General features: G+C 38.7%; 1 protein-coding gene across 3 annotated transcripts in view; it reads left to right on the top strand.

The window, feature by feature from the left end:
* LOC111874560 (E3 ubiquitin-protein ligase RNF13) overlaps positions 1 to 4904 on the top strand; it is a 32695-nt gene extending 27791 nt beyond the window's left edge. For 2 of the 3 annotated variants that reach the window (XM_023870151.1, XM_023870152.2), the window contains 2 exons: positions 129 to 297; positions 3208 to 4904. In XM_023870151.1, coding sequence (XP_023725919.1) covers positions 129 to 297; positions 3208 to 3425 — 387 coding nt within the window. In that variant the 3' untranslated portion in view covers positions 3426 to 4904. The remainder of the gene's footprint in view (positions 1 to 128; positions 298 to 3207) is intronic. The other variant, XM_023870153.1, reaches the window with a different exon arrangement.
* The last annotated feature ends 8372 nt before the right edge of the window (positions 4905 to 13276 follow it).

Here is a 13276-nt window from a genome sequence, read left to right as displayed (position 1 = left end):
CGCCATAACAGGCGTATTACTGAAAGCCGAAGTTATATGTTAAGTTCCAACAGAGAAAAGCTAAGAACAAAACTTATCAAAATGTATGGTGGGAATTTTCTAACTGCTTTGTGATGTTTTTGGTGCAGGAAAATCCATTCCAACGAGCAGCAAGACGACAGCAGAGATCCAGTTCCTTATCGTCATCTTCCACAACAGGTGACAATAGTGACAGCACCAGTAGCAATACTACCACTGGCAGCAACACCCCATCACCATCACATACGCAGGAGCAGCATAGTGCCATTCATATGAGAGGTATATATTACTGTCTGTTTAAATTAATTCTCTTTCATTAATGCAGGTATTGCTTGATTTATGAAGGTAATTTGTTCCTTGAAAATGGTTTACCAGGTGAAAATTCATAAATTGAAAATTTTTAGTACTTTCCATGTAAAAGCCAATGATATATTCAGTGGCTCCAGAAAAATTCCCCAGTATATTTTAACATATATTTTAATAGTAAATAGGCATTAAAATAATGACAGCATTACTTTTTTATGATATTGTTACAAGTAAAACTGTTATACAGAGTGATTCAGAAAGATGGACACAATTTCAATTGACTATATTTCCTGAACTGTATGTTGCATTTGAATTCTGTAAAGTACATTTGAAAGAGGATGTTACAAAGTTTCTAGTACTACAGCTAGTGCCCTCCATCACTGCGTCCCGGGCCAATCGTGTGTATCGGAGGAGAACGTGGAGTGCATTCGAGTGAACTTTGAGCGCAGCCCAATGAAGTCAACCCGTAGTGCTAGTAGAGAACTTGGACTATCGCAAACAACTGTGTGGCGTGTACCACCTCTTCCCACAAATTTGAATGACCTAAGAAACTGTATCACAGCTGCGGTGAACTCAGTGACGCAAGATATTTGTCATCGAGTGTAGGATGAATTCAGCTACCGTCTAGATGTTATCTGTGCAGCCGGAGGAGGCGGGGGGGCACATTGAACATCTATAAACTTCCATGTATGTATAATCAAGTGTAATTTACAGAATTCAAATGCAACATATAATTCAGGAAATATAGCCAATTGAAATTGTGTCCATCTTTCTGAATCACCCTGTTTTATTCATGTTTATTTTCTCATATCTGATGCAGTGAAACAGTGCAGCTACATTATTATGTGAATGAAGCCTGTCAGTTGTACACCTTAGGAAACAAATATATACTGCATGTTAGTGTGATGGTAAGAGCAGTAAACAATATTAATCAGCAGGTCTGCCGACTAAAGAGGCAGTAAGGTGCGCACTAAAAACTAAATGGTTGTGCAACAGTTATGATACATGCAGGGCACAGATATTATGGAGAAAAACATCTCCCTACTGCCCCAGTTGTTGTGTATGTATTTCTCTGCCTTTGAAAAAAACACTTCCGATGGACTTAAGATGTTCATTGTAGAGAAAATTTATAACATTTTTAACAGTTTACTATCTAGTCTCAAAAGTCTTATGAATGAAAAGGCACAAGTTAAAATAGCACTAAAATGATACGTAAATACACACTCATTCTGCTCTGTTGATGAAACATGGTCATCCTTTTAAAGGTGGTAAATGGTATATGTTGACATTATTGATATTATTGGATGTATTTTTGAATTCCATATGTGTACCCTCTGTGCAGTCATATATGAAAGCTTAAGTATATGTTTTCTTCTGTTTTTATGATTTATTCTGCATCATACCGTCATTTATCATTGTGGATCCACATACATATAAGTTGTGACATCTGATAGACGGGTACCCACGTACATTTCGGGAATTTTCACTACTGTGAAACCAAAGTAGACTGAAAAATGTTCCAAGCTCCTAAGAAATTTACATTTTGTGTAGATTTTCCTCATGCAGTGTCTTGTTCGGGAATAATAACCATTATGAATAGAGGTATAGGAAAACATGTACCTAATCTAATATGCTTCATATTTTGCCAGCCTTTATTGGCCATGCTCCCCATTACTGCAAGTACCCAGCTGACCAAGCATTGTACTTTTTTTTTACTATAATAAGCAGTGCTCCCCCCCCCTCCAGTATTATATATATTTATGTTTATAAACTGTTACCTCAGATTAAAATTCAGCCTCCAGTCCTGTAGTACCAGGAGATATAAAATCTTTATTTGCAGATCATAAAGGTTAAGGTTAATGGTTACTGTGTGACTTATAAGATGGGATTTGGATTGGATGATTGTATTTATTGACACCTTATACAGAGTAGTTTGGACTACAGATAATACAGTGCTATCACTGATTTACACACTTTGCAGTTTACTGTTCCACACACACACACACACACACACACACACTAGGATTCTGTCTTCACTAGTTGTATCCAGGCAGTGGATTTTATCTTCTTTGCACTGCCTAATTTCTTTCTTGCCATTATTCTGCAAGTGCCAATTCAGAAGACTCGACACAATTCAAATCCTCTGTTCCCTAGCTCATATCTTGGCAAGCTGGTGTCTTAAAACCTGACTCGACCACGGCTACTCTCTGTTCTGCCAGTTTGACGGACCCGAAGGAAAACACAAACTCTATTGTTAAGGAGGAGTGTTTACTGATCTGTTGCCTAGCAATAGATGTCATATTGTTGAGCATATTTGCTTGCGCAGGAATGTGTTTACCAAGTCATTGCCTAGTAATATAATATATACAATATAATAAATACAGTAACAGGGAAAGTGAAAGGGTTATACACTTTCAGAATAATTTTGAACTGTGTATGTGCATATGGATGAAGGCCTAGCTTCCATTTATCATTTGAAGAGTAGGCGTACACAGAACATGTATGTGTGAGAATAATGTGTACCTACATGTACAGGTGCTTAATTTTAGGATGTGTCATGTGTTGATATGGTTTTTTATTTGCTGAAACTATTAAAGAAAATTCTATACAATCAGGGTTTTCCACTTTTGAAAGAAATAAAATATAGATGCCCTTCATTATTTGCTGTTGATATGCCAGCACAAAGAAAAGGCAAGAATTTTGAGACTGGAAGAGTTGTGAAATTGTTACGAATTCAGAATCACATGATGAAGAGGTGATTGCAATGAATTAGATTTTTTTTTGGTATTTTTTGTACTTTGAAAATGTGAGAAGAGCTGTGTATATTCTGGTGTAGAGACACTTCTGTTGGTTAATCAAATCTGTTACCATTATTTTTTGCAGAACAGGATGAACAAGAAGGAGATCAAGTAGAAGAAGAAACCCTAGCCTTTACATTGGCGTCAGTGGGTGAACATTCCATTAACAGTGCTTCAGAATCTCAAGAGGCTTTGGATACTCATGTGGATGCTACGGCCATGGTAGTCACTCCCGCTTCTGCTGCCATTCCTTCTAGCAGGAATACGTCTTCTGGTGACAGGAAGCCAGATCTTGTTGTGTGATAGGACTGGCTAATGGTTAGCCATTGGGAACCAAGGTGCTTATATAGCCAAAGAAATTTGTATATAAGTGTGTGTCCCAGGTGATTATTTTGTTTTGGACATGTAGGTTGGTTAGCCTAATGGAAGAGAACAAGGAACAATGTGTGTGGGGCATCTCTCTCTCTCTTAGAAATGTACATACCTTGTATTCTGCAGTGTTATGATGTGGTACTTTAGAAGTGCTTAGAATTTTCCCTCTTTTTCAAATAGGCCGTTGCAAGACAGTTTGTAAGGCAGTATGCTGTAATTACTAGATTCTGCCATTTATAGTGTCCTGTCTGTGTTTTAGTTTTATTTTGTTGATAGTGGTAATATCCATTTTAAATATTTGCTGTTAACTATATTTGTAGGCTTGTAACAAAAATATTTATGCTGCAGGAATATTTCTGAGACCAGTGGATGAAAGTGAAGTTGGATATCTGTTTAAGAGAGAACAATTGCTATTATATTTATGTTGGTAGTATATCATATAGACATGGCATGAATGTTTTAAGCTATACTGAAACTCTTCAGGACTTTGGGATTTTATAGTCATAACAGAACAGCAGGGACTTGTTCTTGCCAGTGTCACAAATTTTATATGGTTTTATGGTGAATCATGATTTGCTTTATTAACCCTTTTAAGACCGAATTAAATGGCAACACATAATTTTGAAGCTGGTGGATTTTTTCCAGACCTTTTATTCTTGATTGCATAAATGTCAGGAGGGTGGGAATAACATCATCCTAAGTGTTTGGTCTTGAGGTGTCAACTAAAAACTGCATGAAAGAACATAAATCATGCAGAGTGTATATAGTAAAATAAATACTCAGTTCAGAATATAGTAACATTTTTTGTCAATTTGTTTGAAACAATATTCTGTAGTCCAGTAAGAGGGCAGAAATAGTGTAAATACATATGTGTGGTTTGTGGTACATTTTCATATGTAGGTTGCTGTTTTATGGTACAGACTGTGTATGCCATCTCATAAAATATCTGAATTATCATGTGCTGATACACAACATACAGGTTATGATCATCTTACTGTTATACAGTCATTGTGCTTGCAGCATTCATTCAGAGAACTTGGCAAGAATAATATGCTATTGGAAAGTTCCCAGACTAGGTCAGAAAAGAAATGCTGGCTTAACTTGTTCAATTTTGGCTGCCATCTCCTTCAAATAGTCTCTCTGGGAATGTATACAGCAATCACAGTGGGGCTAAGTCAGGTGAGTGGGAAGGAAGGGGAATTATAACCATGTTGTTACTCACAGACTCTGTGGTTTTCAGGGATGTGTGGACGAGAGCGTTATCATGATAAAGGAGCCAGTTGTGGTTACGCCAAAGTTCCGGTCTTTTTTGTTGCACATTTTCTCTCTCAAGTGTCTCAAAACGTCACAGTAAAAGTCAGAGTTGACCATAGTGTTAGGAGGAACAATTTCATGGTGAACAATCCCTTTCACACTGAAAAAACAATGAGCATGCTCTTTGTTGAACCTGCTGGACCTGCTCTGCCTTTTTTGCTCTTGGTGATTGTGGGCTCTTCCTCTGCGATTATTGTTACTTTGTTTCTTCATCATAACCGTAAATACAACTTCTGTCTCCCATTATGTTCTTAGAAATAAAAATTGGATCCTTGTTAGCCTTCTCTCATACCTCAAGACACATGTTTACGTGCTGCTGCTATTGATCATTTGTCAAGAGTCCGGAAACAAACTTTGTGGCAGTGTGGCGTATGTTCGAATTTTCTGTTAAGGTCTCCTGGCAAACTCCATAACTGATGCCAAATATGTCTGCAAGCTTATGGATTGTTCTGCGACAGTCTTTATGGATGAGCCCTCAAAATTTTTCAACAAATTCTGTCGTTTTGCTGGCGCGTGGTCACCCTAAACATTTGTCATCTTCAACTGACACTCGACTGGCCTTGAAACGTGAATGCCATTAAAAAATCGCTGTCTGGCTTAAAGAATGTTCTTCAGAAGCTTCACATAGCATTTCAAGGGTTTCATTACAGGTTTACTGTGCTTCACGCAAAACTTGATACAGACACTTTGTTCGATTTTGCCATCGATCCCAAACAAAACAAAGCACAAAGTCGAAAAAGTCCTTGTGTCAAAACGTGGCAGACTGATGTAATAGGCTTGCAGAAGTGTGATCTTGGCATCCCATCTCATCTTCTTTCACCAAGGTAGGTAGAACAAACAATAACAGGCTGGGAACTTTCTGATAGAACCTGAAAAACATGCACACAGTGGCACACCCAAAAACTGCACTAAATTACTACAGAGGCCCACAGTAAGTCCATGTGGCACATTTATTAGTGGCTTATGGTTATGTTTGGAATTGCTCTACTGTGTCACAACTCAGAATATGGCACAGTACACAGCAAGCAGCCATACAATTAATGTAATTTCCATGGTCAAAGGTTTCATGGTATTCCCAGTTTTGTCTTTGGATTTTTCTTCTGCTAATGGGCCTAAAAGTTGGTCAGTACATAGCTTATGTTCTTCGTATGGTGTATTTTACCTCAATTTATTTTCTTATATAGAAGTTATAAATACAGGGGAGCAAAAATAAATTATATTTATGGCCCAATCTCTTGACTTTTTGGAGAAGCTACACATTGGTACCATGGATAGATGTGACATCAGTGGGTGAAATTTCTTGCTGATTATTCATTTATGGTTTAGTTAATGGTCTGTCAGTAGCTCTCTCTGGGCTCAGATTTGAATCAGGCAACTCCCAAACACAGCAGAAATGCTACCCATTCAGCTGCTATGTTCATTTCATGTCGAAACTGTAACCCTCCTATCACAGTTCTGTTCTGCAGTGTTTGAACACAGAAGTGTCCAGTTGGACAATACACTTCTGAAAATCTTTAAGTTTAGAATTTCAGATACCTTTTTGAGCTTAAAAATATCTGTCATGTTTGGATAATTATTATAGATCATATTTTTATTTTCTATGGAGTTTAGAATATAGAAAGAAGGATCAAATATTGCTGTTTGAGTAGATGGAGTGGTCGGTTTCCATATTTTTGGATGATATATAGGAATGCCACTTGCTTCTATTTTATTTTATTTTATATGTATGATTTATTTAACAACACTGTCACTGAGTAGATTCATGTGTTGGTATTGCTGTAGATCTGTGTTCAGGAGGTCCTTGGTTTGAGATTTAGCTGGGACACTTGCAGTCCTGATTGAGGTTTTCTCTGGCTGTCTTAAGCCTTGCAGTAAAATTCTGGGATAGTACCTGAATTAGGCTGCTTCCTTCAAAATTCTTTCATATTTATCATTCATCACTTAGCTGAGACTATGCAGCAGTGAAGAATATTGAATAATGAACTGGAGAAGATGTGGAAGGAAGCAGTCATGGCCCAACTTGAAGTATGAGGCCAGTATTTGCCTGGAAGGACTGAGGAAAACCACCAAGTCACAGTGAGGATAGCCAGTGTCCTGACATATTCAAACTGGACATCTCCTGAATACAAGTTTTAAGACACCATCACCCTGGGACCAGTAATCCCTAATGCTGTGTTTTTTGATTGTGGCCAGTCCGAATTGTGTGGGCATTTCCATATCTTTGTGTTCATGTACTGGGTTCACTCTGAGCTGCCAGATTTGATTCCTCCAGAATTTTTTTATTACTATTTCTTGCAATTTACAATCTTGATGGCACTGACCATATAAACACCATGACCACAGTTTTTCTATTGTGTGTGTATTCATTGCTGTGGAAACATTTTTACTGAGGCACTGGCTAGCAGTGATGGGGGGGGGGATATACAAACACACAGACAGCAAGATGATCTCATAAACCTCATTTTATTTTAGCCGCCTTTCCTTATTTGAAATGAAGTTCTGGGAAGAATTAATTGCCTCCTTTCCTTTGATGTAACATGGACTGCCCAGAAACTGATGCATCCAACAATTCTTATAAAGTTGTGAGAGTATTCATTGCCACAGGAGTGTCTGTAATGAACCACTGTCTAGCAGTGATAGAGGGATGAGACACATATAGACACAGAGAAAGGTATTTTCTGGCTCCACTATTTGGCCTTTCAGGTGTTAGGGGGAATACACATACATGCAGACAACAAGGTTATCTCATAAGCCATCTATTTTTCAAAATGATCAATGTAGACTAAAAATAAAAGGTGGCTTATGAGATCACCTTGCTGTCTATGTATCCCACCCCATCATTGCTAGGCACTTGCTTGGTAAACACATTCCTGTGAAAGTTAGTATGCACAGTAGAAGAGCTATTTCATGCAGTGTTTTGTGTGATCTGGGTTTTGTCAGATACTTGGTATGTAGTGAAAGGTAGAGCAGATGATTAGTTCTTCCCAGAACTTACTGTTTCAAAATAAGGAGAGTAGGCAAAAAAATTAAAAAGTTCTCACTATACTAAGTAGGCTGTATGTGAAAAATACATTATCTGAAGAAATTCACAATTTACCCTTCTGTTGGAGTAACCGAATAAAGATGGCCAAGGTGTGCTGGATATGTTACATGCATGGATACAAAAATAATGGTTGGACAGCTTCAAGGGGATATAACAATTGGAAGTACATGACAGTACATCTGAGGACAGGGTCCAGTGGCAGAGTGTGAAAACTGTGATGATCCTTTGGAAAAAATCATAAAAATTTCTTGACTAGTTAAATAAGTTTTCAAAAGCACCTAGTTCCATGGTGTTAACACCTTTCATGCTACAAACATGATATATTGCCTTCAGGTTGATCTCTTCTGATCTAAAATATGTTCAGTGTTCAACATTATTAGTGCAGATATGTCTTCAAAAAGTAAAGCTATCCCTATAACAGGCCGTGAAGGCCCGTAGGGTTGAGAGATGTTGAGGGTCCCGCATTATCTAGACAATCAGCTCAGAGATGGCGGTAAGGTTGTCAGCCTTATGCACCGGCCACGCTTTACTCCCCAGGAAAATTATTTAATTAATTCATGGTACTCATTTCTGTTTGAGGCTGAGTAAACCCCAGGGCCTAGTGCAGCTGGAAGGATTAGGTCAACTGAAAAAATCCAGTGACCTCATCGGGACTTCAACCCACGACCTTCCGGCTTGTAGCATAGCCCTTCAACCAACTATGAACCATGTGCCCCCACACATATGTCTTACCATCTTTATTTCATCTTGGGATAATATTTTTTAATTTTGGAATTTTTAAGTTACTATTGAATAATAGGAGAAACTGTATTTAACTGAAGAAAACTGACCAAAGAAGTTGGCTGAAGCCTCAACACTTTTGGCTTGTATTTGTAGGTGCCTGGTTAAAATTTTGGCCAGGACACCAACTATCCTGACACGATTTCCGTGGTTTTCATTCAGTCCCTCCAGACAAATTCTGGGATATTAACTCAAATTAGGCCATGATTCCTACATCTTTCCCAGTTTGTCATTCCTTGATATTTCATGAGTATGGTCTGACAGATTGTCAGTATCAGTAAGTAAATAGTGAACATTAACTAAAGAAAATTCTTCATTGAAGCAGTTAATGTCTCAGAAGGAGATTTTACATTGAATAAATCTTGATTTCAGAAGCAGCCTCACAGCTGGGAGAGTATAGGCACTCAGTAGTCTGTTACAATTTTTAAGTATTTACCACCAAAAAGCAGTATAGTTCAGGTATCCATATACAGAGTTCTGGAGGTTGAAATGTCTCCTTTGAACAGCTGAAACACTTCAGTTATTATGGACCCCATTCCACCTCCTAGTCTCACAAGGGAATGGGCCGATACGACATGTCGAAACCTGCCAATTTTTTTTTTTTTTCACTGCAAGAGTACACACAACAAAATCCTCTGTCAGAATTTTAGCTGCTAATACGCACTGCAAGTGTTTTTTAAAAATTGCTGAACTTGGCCAATATTATAGCCTGCCAGACCCTTGGAGAAATGTCCAGCCCTAGCAGAGCAGAGCAGTATGCAACACGCAACATGGCTGACTCAGCCTAGGCTTCCGGTGCATCGGTAGAGATAACACGACACAAATGCATCCTAATCTGACAAGTACACAGCTGGGGTTGTACAAACCTCTGGTACAAGCGGTTCCGCGTACACAAAAAATGAGTAACTTCGGCAATTTTTAAAAAATACTTGCAGTGCATATTAGCAGCTAAAATTTTGACAGTGGATTTTGTTGTGTGTACTCTTGCAGTGAAAAAAAAAAAAATCAGGGCAGGTTTCGACATGTCGGATTGGACCATTCCCTTGTCAGAATGAGGAGAGACTTATTGTGCAGTTGGTCGGACGACGTTGACCAGAGAAGGCGATTACCAGCTAGCAGGGATCACTGTTTGAAATTCCGTTTCAGCTGGGTTACTTCAAAATTTGGTTTGGTATCTGGCTGGTTGGTAAAGTAAGGCTGCCCGCATCGCAAGCCGTTGGGTAGGACGGTCGCGATGCGTGTTATCATTTTGTATTTACCTGCATCTGTATTATTTGTGTTTGTTAGGGGCTAACCCATTTAAAGCCCAAGGGAAGTTGGAAACTGGGGCAAGTTGGTGTATTTTGCATCGCAAGTTCTGGCGACAAGATATTGCTTAGCAATCATGTATTGGGTTGTTGTACCCCGTGTTCTGCCAGGATTATGTGTTTCTTTGTTATGTCTGTAATTTATTCCATCATTCATCAGTAATTTGTCAAGACGACAGGTCCACAGTCTCTTCCAAAACAATTCCTCCACTTAATGCGATCTCAAGCTTTCTCCTTCAAATAAAAATATCCTCTTCTGTCCCCAAAGTCATCCAGCATCTCTTATGTCTTCTTCCTCGTTTTCTGGTCACTTCTATCCGCCCCTCCGGTTTGTTTTGTNTCTGTGCTTCAAGTCGCTGCTGATGACGCTGCTTCCGGCATCAGTTTTTGGTTTTTGGTGTCTCTCTTCGTCTGATGCCTACGCTTTGACCTGTCCAGCAAGGGAGGCCCTGCCAGTAGCTATGCTACCGCTGGTATAGCTCTCAGGGTCCTTGGCATACTCAAACCCCCTCACCATGATAAGGTGGAGACACCAACGAGGGGGGCAATTCATTTATTTTGTTATTAAATTTTCTTTATTGTTATCTCAGGCCAACATATCACTGTGGCTCCTCCACATAGCTTGCATACCCCATGTCTATCTCGGGGAGCGTGCGAACACAGCAGTAGAGCCAGCAATGATGGGCTGCTTCCTCCCTCTTCACGGATCTCGTAATGAGTAGTATTTGAGAGAAGGGGAAGGGGGGGGGGCGGTTCAACCTTAAGTGACATCTGTGGACATCGGTTTGCATCGGATGAAGACGTGTGTGGCTGGGTAAAGATGTGGTTCTGTAGACAGCGCGCACGCTTTTTCAAGGATGGGACTGACCGTCTTATCTCCCAATGGGATAAATGTATTAACAGTTTTGGAAATTTATTTTGGAGACTTTGCGGTTGTTGTCTGAAATTAAAATTATAAGAATTTATAATTTCAGGAATTTTTATTAGTGTTAATAAATCTATTAACGTAATGTCTTAAAATTGGTTCAAAAGTTATTACACATTATTTTTTTAATAAGTCTTTAAGCTAAATTACTCGTCGAATTACATGTTTAGTTCATAAGTTAATTTATAAAATATTCTTGAAATCAAGCTAAGACTAAAAACAGTCTAATGTCATTGATCTCATGGTTATTAGAATTATGGAGTGATACGCTGTGTGGGGGTCCTTCATCTATATTCTATCTTGCTTTTATTTCTAATTGTCATGTAAATGGTTATCCACATATTTACTCATGTCACTTGTAGGTAGGTTTGTACTTATAAGTGTATAGTTTAGGTGCTTAATATTTATTTTGTGTGTGAAGGTGTCCCCTGTTGTGTTACTGTGCACATAGCAGAGCAGTCACAATTCACACAATAGGATGCAATATATAAGAAGACAGGTAGGCCTTCAGCAGATGATGCTGTAGTCAAGAGGGTTCAGAAAGCTTTTCAGTGCAGCCCAGGGAAGACCACTCTTCATACCAGCAGAGAACTGTTCAGATGTGCAGAAGGTTGTCCATGGTCAGTTAAAACAGCATGCACTGAAGATCAAGATGGTTCTAGCACTGGGCCTTGGAAGGAATTCTCTATACAGATTTACTTCACTGGCAACAAATTCATGGATAGAACAATTTTTAGTGTTAAGTCAACCACCTGTATGGTGTGGTAAACTGACAGAATTTCAAGATTTGGGGTTTAGAGAGCCTACATACAGTTCATAAGTACAAATGGGATAGCCCCAAACTGAATGTGTGGTGCTCCCTTTCTTGCCATGAGGTGATTTGGCCCTTCATTCAAAAGCAGACGGTGGCAAGTACATATTACCTGGATATGCTTGCGCTATTTGCTGTTCCACATATAGTATACTTTCAACAAGATGTTGCTCCTCCACACTATGGCTTGATGAGGAGGTTTCTGCATGTAACTTTTCAAAAATGGACTGGACAGACCAATTTCTTGGCCTCTTTTCCTCTGGGGTTATGTAAAGGAGTACATATTCAGTATGAATGTTGCTAGTGTGGAGAAACTTTGTGCCTGGAACATGCAGTTGCTTCTGTGAACCTCGATTGCTGGAAAAAACATGGCATGAATGCCTGGACATTCTACAGGCTACAAATGGTAACCACACTGAGATGCAATAATTTTTTTTGAGTTCTTTCAAGCCATGCAAACTGTCTCAGGATTTCTTGTACTTTGTGTTTCAAGGATGGCTGTAATGTGGTGAAACTTTATGGCCACAACCATGAAGTGAAATTATGCATTAGGCCTGCAAGTTGCTCTGATGAGAGGTGTCCAGTTCTTGCAAAATGAAACTCACTATACATGCATACAGCCTACAGATGATAGTGAAGGCAGGTAAATATATTGTATGTATATATATTTGGATTGTCACAATCCATTTCTAGTGCTGTGTTATTGCAAATATTCATGTAATGTAATGGATGGGTATCATTCCCCTTTCTGAAGTACACAATTAGAATCCAGACCAAAATATTATAATATATTTAAACTTTAAAAATATAGATGATACACAGAAATAAATGGAGCATTTTCTACCATCAGTGGCTTTGAACTTCATGCTACTTCAAGCACATTAATATCTCTTCTGCTCTAGGTTTGGACACTGAATATGAGTATGCTTAAAAAGTTGGACCACAGAAGAGTAAAAGAGGCCGAAACATGCATTAAATAGAATAAAATGGGAATGCTTATAAATCACCCCATTTTTTCGAAGTTGCCATCTGGTTAATATATATATTAAGGTCTTAGGCACATAATGCCGAGCATTAAAGTCTATACCAGTCAGGTAAGTCTGGGATGGAGCACAAATACTTTTACGTTTTCTATACATGTTTTCTAAACTGCAAACCCACACGCAAAAATAGCATTACTTCTGATGGCTACTTTTGACTTCAACATGAAGTTGTGAGAAGACCTTGTGATGCCTATGTTTACGAAAATGTTTCTCAATGGTGAGGCCATGAATATGATAGTCGAACTGCTGCATCTGCATTGCCACTGATTTAAGCCGGAACTTCACTTATTTTGGCACACAAAATAATGAGGAACGTTATATACTTCATGGCAAATACCTGTATAGTAGCGGATACACTGTTATTAACATCTGAAACTATTCCAACTACTTTTACTTTTACTAAAATGGCATAAGGATCGTGTTCCTACTGTGCAACGGAAATCTGCAAAATTAGGTTTGATGCATTCACGTTTTCCTGTATGACAAAAGGGCAGATGTCCACTACTATGAACCAGTCGTTCGTACATATAATGTGGATTTTCAGGTCTCCACAGCACCA

The sequence above is a fragment of the Cryptotermes secundus genome, unplaced genomic scaffold (assembly GCF_002891405.2).
Source record: "Cryptotermes secundus unplaced genomic scaffold, Csec_1.0 scaffold1009, whole genome shotgun sequence".
Lineage (NCBI taxonomy): Eukaryota > Metazoa > Arthropoda > Insecta > Blattodea > Kalotermitidae > Cryptotermes > Cryptotermes secundus.
Note: the sequence above shows the minus strand (reverse complement) of the source record. Positions and strands in the feature narration are given on the sequence as shown.